Source organism: Neoarius graeffei, chromosome 20 (assembly GCF_027579695.1).
Source record: "Neoarius graeffei isolate fNeoGra1 chromosome 20, fNeoGra1.pri, whole genome shotgun sequence".
Lineage (NCBI taxonomy): Eukaryota > Metazoa > Chordata > Actinopteri > Siluriformes > Ariidae > Neoarius > Neoarius graeffei.
Genome location: NC_083588.1, coordinates 61,721,658 through 61,741,129, shown reverse-complemented (window position 1 = coordinate 61,741,129; position 19,472 = coordinate 61,721,658). Strand labels below are relative to the sequence as shown.

The following is a 19,472-nucleotide window of genomic DNA, read 5'->3' as shown; positions in this document are numbered from 1 at the left end:
TCACAGGGGTAATACGCTCTAAGGTACACCTTATATAATTTTTGGGACCATATACGCTACCGTTCAAAAGTTTGGGGTCACCCAGACAATTTTGTGTTTTCCATGAAAAGTCACACTTTTATTTACCACCATAAGTTGTAAAATGAATAGAAAATATAGTCGAGACATTTTTCTGGCCATTTTGAGCATTTAATCGACCCCACAAATGTGATGCTCCAGAAACTTGATCTGCTCAAAGGAAGGTCAGTTTTATAGCTTCTCTAAAGAGCTCAACTGTTTTCAGCTGTGCTAACATGATTGTACAAGGGTTTTCTAATCATCCATTAGCCTTCTGAGGCAATGAGCAAACACATTGTACCATTAGAACACTGGAGTGAGAGTTGCTGGAAATGGGCCTCTATACACCTATGGAGATATTGCACCAAAAACCAGACATTTGCAGCTAGAATAGTCATTTACCACATTAGCAATGTATAGAGTGGATTTCTGATTAGTTTAAAGTCATCTTTGGGGGCGTCGTGACTCAGCTGGATAAGGCGCCATACCATAAATCCGGGGACCCGGGTTCGATTGTGACCCGAGGTCATTTCCTGATCCCTCCCTCTCTCTCTCCTGCTCATTTCCTGTCTCTACACTGTACTATCCAATAAAGGTGAAAAATGCCTAAAAAAATAAAGTGATCTTCATTGAAAAGAACAGTGCTTTTCTTTCAAAAATAAGGAAACTTCAAAGTGACCCCAAACTTTTGAACGGTAGTGTATGGGTGGTTTTTTTTTTTTTTTTTGTCCCTAAAAAGGTTTACGTAGTTACCTTGAGGACCAATAATGAGCCCTAGGGGTAAATTAGTGTAGACGGTCCCTTGGGGGACAGAAATGGACTCCTACTGTATCCCTATTCCTGACCGTGTACTTGCATCATGGAGACACTGACCTTTTGCAGTGTGTTGTAGGATTTCAGGAAATTCTCAGTAAATCTAAAGCAGTTAGGATTTTTCACTTCGTCCAGTATTGCTCATAACAGTATTTCAGCTGAAAATTTTTTTTTAACCCTAAATATTAACTTGTTTCTTTATAGGACATTGCCTCCATCGTCCGTACGATCGAGCCAGAGAAGACTTCCAAAGTTCACGAGGCTGAGACGTTCCTCAAATCCAACCCCAAGTGTGCCAGCACTCCACAGCTCTCCGCCAAAGTCGACACGACTCTCAACAAATACAACAAAGTCCAGCAGCTGCTGAAGTGTACGGATGATAAGTATGTGCCTTTTTGTTTAGTTTTTTTTCTGCATACACATGCAAGAAACACAAAACTCCAGCGAAACAAAGGATAAAATGTTCTTTCTCATTTATTTCTGTAGACTTCAGAACTCCAACAAGCTGGAGAGCTCGATACAGGAGTGTAAAAACCTGCTTGGGCCTTACGAAAACAGGCTGGCGAGAGAAGAAGTCGCTCCCTCTGACCCGGCCTCTCTGGATAAGGCTCTGCGTGAGCTCGCTGTAAGACGCTGCTCGTACACATCACTGCTTATACAAACAGAAAATACATTTATAACCCAATTTTACATGCACACAGTACTATACTGTATAACGTCCTGAATTATTTATTAGCTGTATCAAAAATGCACGCACACACGCACGCTAATCACATATTTGACCGATACAGGACATGGGCTCAGAGCTGAAGGCGAAGAAATCCATTCTCCCAGACATGGAGAGTAACCTGAGGAGCTCTAAACTCAGCTGTGATAACATGGTGAACAGAGTGCAGGAGCACTGCCCTGACATCGACCGGCAGGAAGCTGAAGTTCAAAAACTTTCCAAACGCTATGACAACCTTCTCCGGCAGATCGACACCAGGTATGTTTCGTTAATTAAGTCTTTAATTAATGACGTTTCATGATAACACACATTCGTATGTGTTCACACTTGCCGCACTGGAGCTTCTTTTCTGCTTATATGAGGGGGAAAAAGCAGCTTGTATAACTTTACGAAGTACTCCTGTCCATCAGGCTTCCCAAGTCGAACTGTGAAATGTTTAGCGGGTTTTTTTTTTGACGGCATCATTAACCACTTTTGACCTCTGTCTCTCTCTTTTAAAGGGGTACCAAATATAATATATACAGTTGCTGATGTGACAAAGTAATGTATTCTTAAGTATTCTATCAAATTTATATACTAGAAAACAACGAAATATCTTGGTAATTGTAAATATAATAGTCGGTACGCTAAACGGCACAAGAGTCGCCATTTTTAAAAGACCGTGACGTCAGCCCTACCCACTGCACTAGGAGAGAAGCGTGTAATCATGGCGTCGGGCGCATCAAGTGAAAGCGACAGCTCTGTCGAATCATACGAAGAGATCCCGCAAAAGACACGTCTGGAGGATCGTTATGCTTTCCATCGGTCCTGTTATTACACCCGAAAGCAACACACCGTGGCATTGTGTAGCCGATCACTTACAATTCATCCTACTTTCCGATTCACACGTGCTATTCCCAACCTCAATGAGCCAACACAACTGGGCACATACATACGTCATGAGTTACGCAGAGAAAATGAACGTGCATTCTGATTGGATAAAATTAATATCATGGCGGGCTGTTCAAACTGCGGAAATAGTTTGCTCGAGCTACTTTCAAAACACTATAACTTTCCAACCTTAGAACAAAAAAACTTTTGTAAGTCTTGAATAAGGTTCATCAATGTGTGTTTTATTGTTATATTTACTCTATATATTGCCCTCTGTTCCCCTTTAAAGGTAGACCGCCTTTCAGATTTTTCAAGTGTAGGTCATAGAGTTTTCCCCAACACAATTATTTGTGTTTTTAGTGACCGAAAGCTACTGAAATATTGAATCACAGCCTTCCATTTTTTTTTTTTTATAAAACAGAACAATTAATAAATTTATCTCCAAGTGGCCCTAAATTCTCCGCTATTTTTTCCTGCTTCACCATGACCCAACTCTAGATACTATGTCATGCATCACATGGTGGGCTTTCCCTGTTCACGCAAGGCATTGTGGGATACAAATTTGAAACAGGAGAGAAAAATATAGACGTGAGTGTGCGATTGAAACGTGAAAGACCGACTACAGTAATGGAAAGAAAGCGAGAAGAAAAGAAAAGACGTTATGTTATATACAAAGAAATTGATTTTTATTTAGTAAAATAATGCACAAAATACATAAATATAGTGTATATTAAGATACACGGATAACGCAAGAAAGTGTATAACACTTATTTCCATTGTGGTCCGGCAAGAATCTCATCTCATCTCATTATCTGTAGGCGCTTTATCCTGTTCTACAGGGTTGCAGGCAAGCTGGAGCCTATCCCAGCTGACTACGGGCGAAAGGCGGGGTACACCCTGGACAAGTCGCCAGGTCATCACAGGGCTGACACATAGACACAGACAACCATTCACACTCACATTCACACCTACGCTCAATTTAGAGTCACCAGTTAACCTAACCTGCATGTCTTTGGACTGTGGGGGAAACCGGAGCACCCGGAGGAAACCCACGCGGACACGGGGAGAACATGCAAACTCCGCACAGAAAGGCCCTCGCCGGCCACAGGGCTCGAACCCGGACCTTCTTGCTGTGAGGCGACAGCGCTAACCACTACACCACCGTGCCGCCCCAATAATAATAATTAATACAAGTAATTATAATAGTTATGAAAATAATAATGATAATAGGGCGGCACGGTGGTGTAGTGGTTAGCGCTGTCGCCTCACAGCAAGAAGGTCCGGGTTCGAGCCCCGTGGCCGGCGAGGGCCTTTCTGTGTGGAGTTTGCATGTTCTCCCCGTGTCCGCGTGGGTTTCCTCCGGGTGCTCCGGTTTCCCCCACAGTCCAAAGACATGCAGGTTAGGTTAACTGGTGACTCTAAATTGAGCGTAGGTGTGAATGTGAGTGTGAATGGTTGTCTGTGTCTATGTGTCAGTCCTGTGATGACCTGGCGACTTGTCCAGGGTGTACCCCGCCTTTCGCCCATAGTCAGCTGGGATAGGATCCAGCTTGCCTGCGACCCTGTAGAACAGGATAAAGCGGCTAGAGGAGATGAGATGAGATTAAAAAAAACAAACAAATAAGACTAGGATATAATAAAAGGATTTTGTGACTGTTGATAAAGTTGATCAAATAAACTTTTAACCCGATTTTTGAAAACACCTTTAGACTCGATAGACTGAATGTGACTAGGTAACTCATTCCAGGCAATGGTACCAGTGTACTTAAGTGAGGAATGCCCGAAAGACTTTACTGGGGGAAAGGAAACGCAGGACCAAACTAATAAATATCGGCGCTCAGCGAGCACCTCTGTGTGATCAGCTGTTCGTTTAGCGACAGAATGATGGAACTGTCAGTGCACGCTCAAAGGTCAACCTGCACATGCGTACACACACACGGACTTCCTCTGTCTGCGCAAAGCGAATGATTTCATGCACATTATTTGCTTTAATCCCTTCAAATTAAATAACTTCCCATGCCATTGAACTACCAGTATAAGCGTTTTCTCTGTATGGAAATATTACACATTTAACTTACTAGGCCGTTTTGTTTGAGCTGTGCCGTATGAAGCCTGATAATAGCTAAAAAAAAAAAACTGAATATCATAAATGTTCCAGTTTCAGAAGGTACACTTAAGCAGACTAGCAGCACAAGCCGTCCTCATTTTGAAATGCTTTTGTTTTCCAGGTCACAGAGTCTGCAGAGAGCTAAAACGTCCTACAACAATTACCGTAACGATTACGACAGCCTGAACAGCTGGCTCTCCCGTGTACCGAACTACGAGGCGCATGAGACCGACACAGTCCAACAGGTGGACGGAAAGCTGAAAAACCAAAGAGTAAGTCCACTCTAATCCCATCACCACTTTGTCTATTTATATTTTATGTCTCTCTCTTTTAATGTATAAATGTTGGCTTGGGTGAGCAAACTTGACAAATCAATTTATTTTTCTTTTCGTTCCTAGAATCTGCTCTCTGACATCGCAAGGAAGGAATCAGACTTGAACAACGTCTCAAAGAACGCACAGACTTACCAACAAGCAGTCAGGGTGTGAAGCGATTCCACAATATCACACAGAATAACCTTGCATAGTTTAGTGATGTGAAATCTGAACGTGTTCGTCTTTGCGGCTCTCTCTGTTCAGGATTATGAAAATGAAGCCGAGAGGTTCAGGTCCATTCTCGACCTTGAAGATGGCCTGGTCTCGCAAACGTACAAGAGGAGCCGACTGCAGTCTCCTGCACTGAGAGTCAAGGGAGAGGTAAAATTGGAATATAGGCTGAGACCAAGAATATTAGACATACTGTATAGTGCTCGTAAAAAGTTTTTGAAGCCTTATATTAGCAATTCGGATTTAATAATAAAAAAAAAAAAAAACTGGCTCATTTAATTGTCTGAGATTAGAAAATATAATGTCAGTAGGAAGTAGGTATAGAGTGCTTCGAGGTCAGCGCGAACCCAGCGGCGGCCATATTGGAAGTCAAAGCGCGCTGTGTCAGTGCATTGTTGTTGTCCAGCGAATCAAAAAGGGGTGACAATGCCGAATACGTGCGTCATTGTTGGCTGTAGTAACCGAGGGGAAAAGGGTGGCAAAAGCTTCCACAGACTCCCTAAAGTCATGACTAACCAGGGAATTGCAGCACAGGAGAAAAGCGAGCGGAGGAGACGACAGTGGCTGGCTGCCATTAACCGATCAAATTTAGGACAACTTGACTGTATCCGGATTTGTTCTGATCACTTTGTGACAGGTAGGTTAATATTGTCTTGAATTTCATAGTTACTAAAATAGTTACTAAAATCTCATTCATCTCATCATCTCTAGCCGCTTTATCCTTCTACAGGGTCGCAGGCAAGCTGGAGCCTATCCCAGCTGACTATGGGCGAAAGGCGGGGTACACCCTGGACAAGTCGCCAGGTCATCACAGGGCTGACACATAGACACAGACAACCATTCACACTCACATTCACACCTACGCTCAATTTAGAGTCACCAGTTAACCTAACCTGCATGTCTTTGGACTGTGGAGGAAACCGGAGCACCCGGAGGAAACCCACGCGGACATGGGGAGAACATGCAAACTCCACACAGAAAGGCCCTCGCCGGCCCCGGGGCTCAAACCCAGGACCTTCTTGCTGTGAGGCGACAGCGCTAACCACTACACCACCGTGCCGCCAGTTACTAAAATAGTTATTTTAATTTCATAGTTACCGGTAGCATCCAGTATGCCGGCTGTTGTGTGACCGTCGTTCTTTCCCTCAGTCTCGTGGCCGCTTCAACATAAAACAACAGGGAAGCAACATGGGAGCAACATTCCCCAAGTCCAGCAATGCAGTTGCAATGTGCACACAAAATAGCATGTCTCTTGTCAACTATTATCCAGGGGTGTAGACTAGGCTGGGATAGTCTCTGCGAGTGTAACACTTTCCCTCTGATCACTTTTGTCTCTCCGTCTTCAGCAGTAAACACCGACACATCACGGACCCAACCGGACACAAATCTATCGTATGCTTCCATGCTCTTGTAGTTCTGGAAATCCTTTAGTTCACAAAATGGACTTGGGTGAACCACTAGATAGTTCACAAGATCTATGTATGTTAAATGCGGCAACAAGCTGGGGTCAGCTTTCCATTCCTTCTCACTAACAGTGTATGGATCTACATTCCCAATGAAACGTACCTTCTCAGCAGAACGCTCCCGTGCCTGCTTATCCAAACTTTCACAGTAGTGCTCCATCACTTCAGATGTCTAAATTCTTAAAAAATCCAAGCTTCTAAGCCCTCTAACGCGGAAACGAATCGGTGAATGTGTACTCTATGATGTGTACTCTATGAGCACTCTGGCGCGAGTGACTTCCAAGATGGCTGCGCACGCGCAGTGTTACTATTTTTAGCATCATCTCGGAGCCCTCTATTGAGCATTGACAAATGTTTAAAGCGCTAGTCTTACAAAATGACATCAAACCTGGACCTTATAAAACTAGACATGTTAAATAGTTTACTGTCTAAATTGTATTTTAATACGAGACCGGGAACATGTTCTATTTAGCTGGTAAAGTTTGCCTCTTCGAGTCCGCCATTACACAAACGCGTTCCTGGTAAGTTATTGTTAATTCAAAGGAAGTGACGTCATATGCGCAACGCTTGAAAGCTCACGGCATTTCTGGCTTCGCCTGCTTTGCAAAATGTAACACGTTTTTAATGATTTTTTTTTTTATTATTATTATTCCAAAACAAAATTAAAACCAAAACATGTGTACTAAGAGGTGTGTCGTTCAGGGCTGTTGCTGAAGGGGGGGGGGAGAAAAAAAAAAGCAGAATTTCGATCCAAAGTCAGCAGGACCCTTACAGAATGAACGGGTTCGATTTGTACGGACAAAGAGAGGTCACTTCAAGCCGACAGGACGGTTTGGGGTCTCCGCCATACGTTTTGAAAAAGATAAATTTGTGAGGCAGATTCACACAGAAGGATTTGAGCGACGTCTGGTACGCAGAGCCGTTCCTACGATCCGAAAACAGAAGTCAGAAGCGCCGTCCCAAAGAGCTCACCGCCGCACAGGAAGTGTCGAGCTCGTGTTCAGCCTGTTTTTTAATTTATTAGTTGTCCGTCAGATCAATAACGTTCTCAGGTAGTTTCTCTGTGGCCAAATATAACACTCAGATAGACGACAGGCAATTACTGATCTAAAAGCAAACTGAAACATGCTGACTCTGTCACTTCGTCCTTGTTGTCGTAAAGTTGTGTAGCTTTACAAAAGAAGGCAGTGGCGCACGTGACATCACACATGCAGCGCCGCTGACTAATAAATTGCTGCGATCTCATGGCGGACAGGCTTTTAGTGATTTTTAGAACAGAATTAATTTCATCTCATTATCTGTAGCTGCTTTATCCTGTTCTACAGGGTCGCAGGCGAGCTGGAGCCTATCCCAGCTGACTACGGGCGAAAGGCGGGGTACACCCTGGACAAGTCACCAGGTCATCGCAGGGCTGACACATAGACACAGACAACCATTCACACTCACATTCACACCTACGCTCAATTTAGAGTCACCAGTTAACCTAACCTGCATGTCTTTGGACTGTGGGGGAAACCGGAGCACCCGGAGGAAACCCACGCGGACACGGGGAGAACATGCAAACTCCACACAGAAAGGCCCTCGCCGGCCACGGGGCTCAAACCCGGACCTTCTTGCTGTGAGGCGACAGCGCTAACCACTACACCACCGTGCCGCCCAGAACAGAATTCAGATGCAAAAAAAGTTTTCAAACCAATTTTTTATTTATCGGTGAACTTTACAACCTATTCGAGCGTATCGCACACAGAGAACCCGGGATTTTATGATGTCATTTTCGTAAGACTAGCACTTTAAAGTTTTTTGTGACTGAAAACAACAAGCGAACCTGGTGGAATTTGGTGGAAACTGTTTAATCCTTCTTTAACTGCCATTTTGAACCTTTATTTTGTCTTTTTTTTTTTAAACCAATGTATTGAACAGGAAGCAGCCATCGAGGCCAAATTCACAGAGGTCAATGCTGTGCACAAACAACGATTACAGAACCTTGAGTTTGCACAAAGTCTTCTCAATCAGGTAAAATGTACACCAATCTTATTTTTTTTTCCTTTTTTTATATCTTAGTCTTGTTAACTGTTTTTTTTTTTTTTTTTTTTTTTTTTTTTTTTTGTGAATTTATTGTTTGACAGCAAGCAGAGGTGCAAGTCGTCCAGCACAACGTTCAGTCCGTGAAATCTTCTCCAGGAGATGAATCCTGGAGAGTTAAGAATCAGCTGGAGGATGAGATTCTGAGAAGGCAGCAGCTTGAAAAGGAAATCAAAACGATTCAATCCGACATCTACGTGCTGGAAGGACAAAAACCACAGGACACCATTGTCAAGAAAGAGCTGATCAAGAAGGTCCCTGATCCTCAGCTGGACGAAGAAATGAGCAAAGCCCAGCAGAGGCTCTCGGACGAACGCAGGACCACTCGCATCCTCGAAGGCGAACTGGATACACTCCGCATCAGGCTACGTGGCCTTGAGACAGAAATCAAGGAAGGCGCTCAGCAGTACACGGTCAAAGAGGTACTACGCATCGAAAGGGACCGGGGACAGGAGGAGGAAGTACGAAGGCTAAGAGAAGAGCTGGAGAAGATCAGGAGAGAAAAGCTAGTCAAGGACAACGATGTCATTCAGATCCAGAAGCAGATCACCGTACTGGCTGCTGAGAAGAACAAGGAGCAGGAAGTCATTAAGGAGGAAGAAGTCATAAAGGTGCAAAACGATCCTCAGCTCGAGAGCGAGTACAGACTGCTCATTGATAGAAAGCAGAAAGAAACCGACAACCGAAAACAGCTAGAAGATGAGCTCCGATTCCTGCAAGAAAAACTCCGGCGTCTGGAAAAGGAAAAGGCCATGGCTGAGGAGAAGATCTCAATCAGAGAGGTTCTCAAGGTCGAAAAAGATATTGCTTTGGAGAGGGAGGTTGAGAGCCTGAGACGACAATTGGAGGAAGAAAAGTCAAAGCGCATGTCTCTTCAGAGAGAGAGAACCGATATTTCGCGAAAGATCACAAGCCTCGAGGAGGAAAAGTCCAAGGTCATCATTCAGGAAAAAGTGCGTGAGATCGTCAGACCCGATCCCAAGGCAGAGGCCGAGGTTGCCAGTCTCAGACTTGAACTTGTAGAAGTGCAGAGAAGATCCAGAGACTCCGAGCTCCACCTGAAGTCCACTCATGATGAGCTGTTGGTGCTGCGAAACAGAGGCCCACAAGTTGAAATCAAAGAAATCATCAAGGAGGTTATCAAGTACAAGATCGATCCAGAAACCGAAAGAGAGCTGGAGAAACTCCGGAATGAAATTGTGGACAAGACGCACATGACGGAGAAATTTGAATTAGAGATAGTCCAACTGAAGGATGAGATTCAGAGGTGGAAAGACACCAAACCCCAAGTGCAGACCAAGGAGGTGGTTAATGAGGTCCTTCAGTACAGAGAGGACCCTAAAACCAAAGAAGAAATCGAGATCCTCAAGAAGAGGCTGGCTGAGGAACAGAGGAAGCGCTTGGATCTGGAGAGAGAGCGATCTACCACTGAAGAGAGGATCAGGGTCAAGAAGATTGACTTGTCACAGGTCAGAGAGAAGATTGTGCAGCAAGAAGTGGTGAAGATGGAAGAAGATCCAATGCTGAAGTCTGAATGCATGACCTTAAATCACAACATCAGTAATGAGCTGAAACAGAGGGACATCCTGAAAGATGACTTGGTCAGGCTGCAACGTCAGAGCGCCGATCTGGATCTCCAGCTGGGGGAGCTTGAACGTGAGCGCAGATCCCGGCGGGATGCCGAGATTGAAATTCAGAGATTGAGAATCCAGCTTAGCGAGCTCGAGCTCAGGGACAAAGAAAACCGAGAGAAGGTTACAGTCAGACAAAAGGTTGTACTGCAGCAAGACCCACAGCAGGAGAAAGAGCATTCTATCTTGCGCCTTCAGGTTGAGGAAGAGAGACACAAGCGTCTGCTTCTGGAGAAAGAGTACAATGCTCTGTTGCAGCAACAACAATCGCTGGAGAGAATGGAGGTCCGGGAGAAAGTCGTTTGTACGGAGAAGGTCCAAGTCGAGAAAGATCCAGAAGCCGAACTTGAGATTGAGAGGCTGAGGAGGAACCTTGAAGAAGAAACGAAATGCCGACGAGAGCTGGACAGAGAGTTCAGCGCCATCACCACCAGGCTGACAGAAATGGAATTCACAAACACAAAGTCGTCCAAAGAGCTCGACTACATCCGCGATGAGAGCAACAGGCTTCTCCAGGAGAACCAACGCCTGCAGAACGAGATCAGAAAACTCCAGGCCGAAATCCAGATCACCACAAAGGAAACCAGGCAAATCACGGCGTCCACCCCAATGGACAACAGCAGGAACCTGGAAATGCGGCTAGAGGCGTTGCAGAAAGAACTTCTGGACCTGAAGCACGTCACAACCCAGAAAGATTTAGAAATTGAAAGGCTACAGAAGAATCTGTCTGCCGTGAGGGTGAAGAGAGAGCAGAGGGAAAGCCACCTCCGTCGCTCTATTGTCATCATCGACCCAGACAGCGGCAAAGAGATGAGGCCTGAGGAGGCGTACAAACTGGGGCTGATTGACTGGAAGATGTTTGTCAACCTCCAGAGTCAGGAATGCGACTGGGAGGAGATCACCGTCAAGGGTCCAAACGGAGAGTCGTCTGTTCTTCACGACAGAAAATCGGGCAAAAAGTTCTCCATCGAGGACGCCCTGAGGTCCGGGAACATCACGAGACGCCAGCTACAGCAGTACCAGAACAAAGAAATCACCATCCAAGAGTTTGGTGTCCTGGTTTCCGGAAAGAGTCAATAATGGCATAAGAAATCTGTCAGTTTTATGTTTCGTCACTTTACTTGATGAGGAGCTGTTGGTTTTTATGATTAAGCACAAGTTCTGTTTTTCCTTACGCTGGCAGAGTTGGGCTTTCTTAATGCACTTGATATTTATTTGCATGTACCCGGGCTAATAGGGAGAATATTACTTTAAAAAAAACAAAAAAAACTACTTCTTCTGCTTGATGGATCGATATATTCTGATATAGCAGGGTGAAAGTTATCTGACTGCAGGCTGCTCAGTTTCATACGTACCAGAAATACTTGCACTGTTATTGAAGATGAATTATCACACTAATCTCTGTTTTCCATATCCAGAGTGTCTAATGTTTCTAAATAAAAAAAATATCTGGGAAACCGGACAACGCTGTCTGTCCTTCTTTCACTCGGTTTCATAGGAAATGGTTTATTTTTGATGGCTGGAGACTGGAGGGTTGTTTGTGTCAGTTCTGTCCCACTATTTTACATTACATGGTGTATGATGCATGCAAAAAGTGTCCATTTATTTACAAACTTCATTTATTCAGCGTGTGTGTGTGTGTGTGTGTGTAACCCCGCCTCCCGCCTGAAATCAGCTGGGATTGGTTCCAGGTTCCCCCTGTAGTGACCAGGATGGATGGATTTGTTCTGACTTAAAGTGCCATTCCACCATTGGATGTATTCTTTGGCATAAAATACAATATCTTTTATGACAACATGACTAGACAGAGAAATCTTTTAGCTTCAAAATGATATATCAAACATAATTTTTTGACAACGACAAGTATATTAATTTTGCGACCAAAGTCACCTACCCTTTTAATTTCTGCGCGGTAGTGAAACGTGATGTCATCGGCAGGTTCCCCTTCTTGTGTACCACGTGTCGGTCTATTTTTAGACCAGGAAACCCCCAAAGTGAGAGAGTCATTTCTCCTCGTATATGGGGTCCAAAAAAATTGCGAAAAATTTTGAGTTAATCTTTCAGTTAGCTAGATTTATTGGTATTAGCTAGATTTATTGGTATTATTTTTATCGCGTTCTATCCGCCATTGCTGATAATATGTGCCACATCACGTGGTACACAAGAAGGGGAACCTGCCGATGACATCACGTGCGGAAATTAAAAGGGTAGGTGACTTTGGTCGCAAAATTAATATACTTGTCGTTGTCAAAAAATTATGTTTGATATATCATTTTGAAGCTAAAAGATTTCTCTATCTAGTGATACCATTTATATATGTTGTCAAAATATACTGTATTTTATGCCAAAGAATACATCCAATGGTGGAATGGCACTTTAAACAATGTGATATTATCACAGGTTTTTTTGTTGTCCCCTGTTTTAGAGCATGCAAGAGCGACACTCACTGGCCACTTTATTAGGAACACCCATCCACCCACCTGCTGTTTGACGCAGTTCTCTAATCAGCCGATCCCTTGATAGCAGCACAATACATCAAATCACACAGATACAAATCAAGAGCTTCAGTTAATGTTCATGAACGTTCAAACATCAGAATGGGAAAAATTGTGATCTGAGTGTGACTTTCTTTCTTTCACTGTGGTATGGGTGTTGGTTTGAGCCAGATGAGTATGAGGTTTGAGTATTTCAGAAACTGCTGATCTTCTGGGGTTTTCACACACAACAGTCTCTAGAGTTGACACAGAATGGTGCGAAAAACAAAAAACATTGAGTTGAGTGAGCGACAGTTCTGTGGGTGGAAACAAATGCCTTGTTGATAAGAGCCGTCAGAGGAAAATGGGAAGAGTGGTTCGAGCTTTTTTGCCAGGAAGGATATAGTAACTCATATAATCACTCTTTACAACCATGGCGAGCAGAAAAGCATCTCAGCATGCAATAGCAGAAGAACACACTGGGTTTAACTCCTGCAGCCAAGAACAGGGATCTTAGAATCAAGAACATTAATAAGAGCATTTCAGAAGGGATACAAAAATACAGATACCTGCTGACTTGTACTTATCACTGTAATCTCTGTTGTAATGGTTTCTTCTCAGAAATCACAGTCCAGTGGATACTGAATTCTGTTTTGTTGATAGATGGACCACCCAGAAGTCACAGGAGTGCAAACCAAAAAAAACAACAACAAAAAACATGTTCCAAGGGCTCAGAGATGATCTCTTCTGGTCATGAAACCCAAGAAGTGTCCTGCACACTGCATACCAGCTACATTTACACCTGTTCTGAAACATATTACTATAAATCATGCCGTTTCCCACCAAAGCAAGAGTCACCTCAACATGTTTGAATATTTTATAACATACTATACATGCCATTTCTAATTATGTCGACATTTAGGGACTCTTTAATTGAAGTGAAATCCAAAATACACATCAAATGAACCCCTCCTTGAACTGCCACCTTATTGTGGTGGAGGGGTTTGTGTGCTTGAATGATCCTAGGAGCTATGTTGTCGGGGGCATTATGCCCCTGTCAGGGTTTCCCAAGGCAGACAGGTCCTAGGTGACAGGCCAGACCAAGAGCAGTTCACCAAAACCCCTATGGAGAAAAATCCGAGGACCGTGACGTCGCCCGGGATGACGCAGCCGGGGCCCCACCCTGGAGCCAGGCCCGGGGTTGGGGCTCGTATGCGAGCGCTTGGTGGCCGGGCCTTTGCCCATGGGGCCCGGCCGGGCTCAGCCCGAAGAGCTGACGTGGGCCCGACCTCCTGTGGGTTCACCACCCACAGAGGTAGCAGTAGGGGACTGGTGCAATGTGGATTGGGTGGCAGTCGAAGGCAGGGGCCTCGACGACCTGATCCCCGGACACAGCGGCTGGCTGTTGGGACATGGAATGTCACTTCGCTGGGGGGGAAAGAGCCTGAGCTTGTGCGGGAGGTTGAGAGGTACCGGCTAGAGATAGTCGGGCTCACCTCCACGCACAGCTTGGGCTCTGGAACCCAGCTCCTCGAGAGGGGCTGGACTCTCCACTTCTCTGGAGTCGCCCGTGGTGAGCGGCGGCGGGCTGGTGTGGGCTTGCTTATAGCTCCCCAGCTCAGCCGCCATGTGTTGGAGTTTACCCCAGTGAACGAGAGGGTCGCCTCGCTGCGCCTTCGGATTGGGGAGAGGGCTCTTGCTGTTGTTTGTGCCTATGGCCCAAATAGCAGTATAGAGTATCCGGCCTTCTTGGAGTCCCTGGGAGAGGTACTGAGGAGTGCTCAGACTGGGGACTCCATTGTGTTACTGGGGGACTTCAATGCTCACGTGGGAGATGACAGTGACACCTGGAGGGGCGTGGTTGGGAGGAACGGCCTCCCCAATCTGAACCCGAGTGGTGTTTTGTTATTGGACTTCTGTGCTAGTCACGGTTTGTCCATAACGAACACCATGTTCGAGCATAGGGGTGTCCATAAGTGCACGTGGCACCAGGACACCTTAGGTCGGAGGTCAATGATAGACTTTGTAGTCGTTTCATCTGATCTCCGGCCCTATGTCTTGGACACTCGGGTGAAGAGAGGGGCTGAGCTGTCAACTGATCACCACCTGGTGGTGAGTTGGATCCGCTGGCGGAGGAGGAAGCTGGACAGACCTGGCAGGCCCAAATGTATGGTGAGGGTCTGCTGGGAACGTCTGGCCGAGCACTCTGTCGGGGAGGTCTTTAACTCCCACCTCCGGGAGAGCTTTTCCCAGCTTCCGAGGGAGGCGGGGGACATTGAGTCTGAGTGGACCATGTTCTCTACCTCCATTGTGGACGCAGCTGTTCAGAGCTGTGGCCGCAAGGTCTCCGGTGCCTGTCGTGGCGGCAATCCCCGAACCCGGTGGTGGACACCGGAAGTAAGGGATGCCGTCAAGCTGAAGAAGGAGTCCTATCGGGCCATGTTAACCTCCAGGACTCCCGAGGCAGCTGACGGGTATCGGCAGGCCAGGCGTGCTGCAGCTCGGGCAGTTGCGGAGGCAAAAACCCGGAACTGGGAGGAGTTCGGGGAGGCCATGGAGAAGGACTATCGGTCGGCCTCGAAGAAATTCTGGCAAACCGTCCGACGCCTCAGGAGGGGGAAGCAGTATTCTGCCAACACTGTTTACAGTGCGGGTGGGGAGCTGTTGACCTCGACTGGGGACATTGTCGGGCGGTGGAAGGAATACTTGGAATACTTTGAGGATCTCCTCAATCCCACCGTCATGTCTTCCACTGAGGAGACTGAGGCTGATGACTCAGAGGTGGACTCGTCCATTACCCAAGCCGAAGTCACTGAGGTGGTTTGCAAGCTCCTCGGTGGCAGGGCACCGGGGGTGGATGAGATCCGCCCTGAGTATCTCAAGTCTCTGGATGTTGTGGGGCTGTCTTGGTTGACACGCCTCTGAAACATCGCGTGGCGGTCAGGGACAGTGCCTCTGGAGTGGCAGACTGGGGTGGTGGTCCCTCTTTTTAAGAAAGGGGACCGGAGAGTGTGCCCCAATTATAGGGGAATCACACTTCTCAGCCTCCCAGGGAAGGTTTACTCCAGGGTACTGGAGAGGAGAATTCGACCAATAGTCGAACCTCGGATCCAGGAGGAACAATGCGGTTTTCGTCCTGGTCGCGGAACACTGGACCAGCTCTATACCCTTCATAGGGTGCTCGAGGGTTCATGGGAGTTTGCCCAACCAGTCCACATGTGCTTTGTGGATCTGGAGAAGGCATTCGACCGTGTCCCCCGTAGTATTCTGTGGGGGGTGCTTCGGGAGTATGGGGTTCGGGGCTCTTTGCTAAGGGCTGTCCGGTCCCTGTACGAACGGAGCAGGAGTCTGGTTCGCATTGCCGGCAGTAAGTCAGACCTGTTCCCAGTGCATGTTGGACTCCGGCAGGGCTGCCCTTTGTCACCGGTTCTGTTCATAATTTTTATGGACAGAATTTCTAGGCGCAGCCAGGGGCCAGAAGGAATCCTGTTTGGGAACCACAGGATTTCATCTCTGCTTTTTGCGGATGATGTTGTCCTGTTGGCTTCTTCAAACCAGGACCTTCAGCATGCACTGGGGCGGTTTGCAGTCGAGTGTGAAGCGGCTGGGATGAGAATCAGCACCTCCAAGTCCGAGGCCATGGTTCTCGACCGGAAAAGGGTGGCTTGCCCTCTCCAGGTTGGTGGAGAAGTTCTGCCTCAAGTGGAGGAGTTTAAGTATCTCGGGATCTTGTTCACGAGTGAGGGAAGGATGGAGCGTGAGATCGACAGGTGGATCGGTGCAGCCTCCGCAGTGATGCGGTCGCTTTACCGGTCCGTCGTGGTGAAGAAGGAGCTGAGCCAAAAGGCGAAGCTCTCAATTTACCGGTCGATCTACGTTCCGACTCTCACCTATGGTCATGAGCTTTGGGTAATGACCGAAAGGACAAGATCGCGGATACAAGCGGCCGAAATGAGTTTCCTTCGCAGGGTGGCTGGGCGCTCCCTTAGAGATAGGGTGAGAAGCACAGTCACTCGGGAGGAGCTCGGAGTAGAGCCGCTGCTGCTCCACATCGAGAGGAATCAGCTGAGGTGGCTCGGGCATCTTTTTCGGATGCCTCCTGGACGCCTCCCTGGGGAGGTGTTCCAGGCATGTCCCCCCGGGAGGAGGCCCCGGGGAAGACCCAGGAGGGACTATGTCTCTCGGCTGGCCTGGGAACGCCTCGGTGTTCTTCCCGAGGAGCTGGCCGAGGTGTCTGGGGAAAGGGAAGTTTGGGCTTCCCTGCTTAGACTGCTGCCTCCGCGACCCGGTCCCGGATAAAGCGGAAGAAGACGAGACGAGACGAGACGAGACGAGACATCAAATGAAATAAATATATGTAATTACAAAAATACAGATACCTGTAATGGTATTCGTAAGCAATAATTAGATATAAGCAGTAATTAGAAAAAAAAAGTCTATCACATTTTATGATATATAATAATAGATATTTGAGGATTTTGAGAGCATTCTTCTAAAATGTTATTCAAAATAGTTTTTTTTCATTTAAAATGTCATTAATTTTTGCTCAAATTATTATAAAAAATAAAAGATTATATATCAAATATAATGGCTTCAAGCAGCACGGTGGTGCAGCAAGAAGGTTCCGGGTTCAGACCTCCCAGGAACCTCATGCCTCATGCCTGTGTGGGTTTCTTCAGGGTTCTCCAGTTTCTTCTAACAGTCCAAAAACATGCAGATTAGGTCAGCTAGCTACTCTAAATTATAGATGTGAATGTGAGAGAGAATGGTTGTTGTTCTCTGTGATAGATTGGAGAATTGAACCCTGCTTCTCACCCAACATCAGCTGGGATTGTCTCCAGCTTCCCCCACAACCCTGTTATAATGAAAATTATTTCTTTTTAAAATGTCATTTTGAATAAAGAATTTTTTAATTAAATGGTTACCCTTTTGAATATCCTTAATATAAGAATGCTATCAGAAATAGTACCTGATTTTTTAAAATAATTTAATGATATTTAAAAATAACTTACAAACACACACACACACACACTATATATATATATATATATATATATATATATATATATATATATATATATATATATGGTTTTACTTATTTTACTGTTATTCAGAATAGTTATCTTTCATTTTATAAACATAATTCTTTATGAAAATGATACATTAAAAATATACTTCAAAAATTATGTGCATATTTGTGTGTAATTAGTGTATTATGTATTATAATTAATGCTGCTTAATATTTAAAACAAACAAAGCATTTACTGCATAATTTTAAATAAAAACAGCACAAATATATTTTAAGTTTCTATATTTCATACAGTGTAAATTATTTTAAAAACAAATATTCAAAAAAATTAATGCTTGAAACGATGACGTCATGACGTCAACATCACAAACTACCGTACGGCCCGCAGTCACGTGACGCGTAAGCGGGCGTGGCGGCGTAAACGCGTCACGTGACCAGTAGGTGGGCGTGTTCTTGTTCCTTTCCCTGCATTCAGTGCGACGTTTCAGTAAAAAAAAAAAAAAAAAATGGCGACGGTGCATCTGCGGATCGGGGACCTGGTTTGGTGAGAATAATGTGTTGTTTTAAATCTTGTTAATTTTGTTAGTTTAATTTTAGCAACACGTTTTAGAAAAAAAGCGCCTCTGAACGTGTGTGTGGTAGTTTTTGTAAATTAATAAATTTTGTTTGAGATGAAGTGACGGAGGAAAAACAAGCGTGAAGTAAATCCCCCACAGCAGCTGGCTAGGAAGCGCAGTTAGCAAACATGCTAACGGGAAAAACAAAGCTAGGTTTTAAGATGTGTCTAATTGCATAAAATACGTGCTGTTTTTTTTAATTAAATTTCCTCGCATTCAGATTGCTGGAGGATAATATTTGTAGCTAGCACTGCAGGCTTCCTGAAGGCTGAAGCGAGCTGTGTTGGCGCTTTGCTAATGTTTCTGCTGCTGTTTTGGGGGTTTAGCGACTTTAGCACAGCGTCGTTGTGTTAAACCAAACCAGAGAAAGTAACTCTGCCTCACTGTGGTGTGTTTCAGGGGGAAACTCGGGCGGTATCCACCGTGGCCGGGGAAGGTAGGAGCTGAGGACCATGCTCACCCAGACCTGTGGGATTTACACTCTGAGTTACACATCTGATGTTAACTGTTTCACTGAATCACTGAGACTTACAGCTTCTGACCTTCATTCATCCATCCCTCTCTGCCTGCCTCTCTCTCTCTCTCTCTCTCTGCCTGCCTGTCTATCTGTCTTTGTCTCTCTCTCTCTTTGCCTGTCTTTCTCGCTTGCTCTGCCTGTCTGTCTGTCTCTCTCTCTGCCCCCCTCTGCCTGTCTGTGTCTGTCTCTGCCCCCTCTGCCTGCCTGTCTGTGTGTGTCTCTCTCTCTTTGCCCACCCTCTGCCTGCCTGTCTGTGTCTCTCTCTCTTTGCCCGCCCTCTGCCTGCCTGTCTGTGTCTCTCTCTCTTTGCCCGCCCTCTGCCTGCCTGTCTGTGTCTCTCTCTCTTTGCCCGCCCTCTGCCTGCCTGTCTGTGTCTCTCTCTTTTTGCCCCCCTCTGCCTGCCTGTCTGTCTGTCTCTCTCTCTTTGCCCCCTCTGCCTGCCTGTCTGTGTCTCTCTCTCTTTGCCCACCCTCTGCCTGCCTGTCTGTGTCTCTCTCTCTCTTTGCCCACCCTCTGCCTGCCTGCCTGTGTCTCTCTCTC

At 45.7% G+C, this 19,472-nt stretch overlaps 2 protein-coding genes across 5 annotated transcripts in view; both read left to right on the top strand.

Annotated features, from left to right (window-relative positions):
• The window catches only part of ppl (periplakin), a 37,464-nt gene extending 25,704 nt beyond the window's left edge, over positions 1 to 11,760 (top strand). The window contains exons 15-22 of the mRNA XM_060902138.1: positions 1,075 to 1,253; positions 1,357 to 1,495; positions 1,662 to 1,855; positions 4,696 to 4,846; positions 4,973 to 5,056; positions 5,153 to 5,269; positions 8,503 to 8,595; positions 8,709 to 11,760. Coding sequence (XP_060758121.1) covers positions 1,075 to 1,253; positions 1,357 to 1,495; positions 1,662 to 1,855; positions 4,696 to 4,846; positions 4,973 to 5,056; positions 5,153 to 5,269; positions 8,503 to 8,595; positions 8,709 to 11,375 — 3,624 coding nt within the window. The 3' untranslated portion in view covers positions 11,376 to 11,760. The remainder of the gene's footprint in view (positions 1 to 1,074; positions 1,254 to 1,356; positions 1,496 to 1,661; positions 1,856 to 4,695; positions 4,847 to 4,972; positions 5,057 to 5,152; positions 5,270 to 8,502; positions 8,596 to 8,708) is intronic.
• Positions 11,761 to 18,262: 6,502 nt separating this feature from the next.
• Positions 18,263 to 19,472, top strand: part of glyr1 (glyoxylate reductase 1 homolog (Arabidopsis)) — a 32,303-nt gene continuing 31,093 nt past the window's right edge. For 2 of the 4 annotated variants that reach the window (XM_060902134.1, XM_060902133.1), the window contains exons 1-2: positions 18,266 to 18,342; positions 18,815 to 18,851. In XM_060902134.1, the coding sequence (XP_060758117.1) occupies positions 18,305 to 18,342; positions 18,815 to 18,851 (75 nt within the window). In that variant the 5' untranslated portion in view covers positions 18,266 to 18,304. Of the gene's footprint in view, positions 18,343 to 18,814; positions 18,852 to 19,472 lie in introns of all 4 variants that reach the window. The other 2 variants (XM_060902135.1, XM_060902132.1) reach the window with 2 other exon arrangements.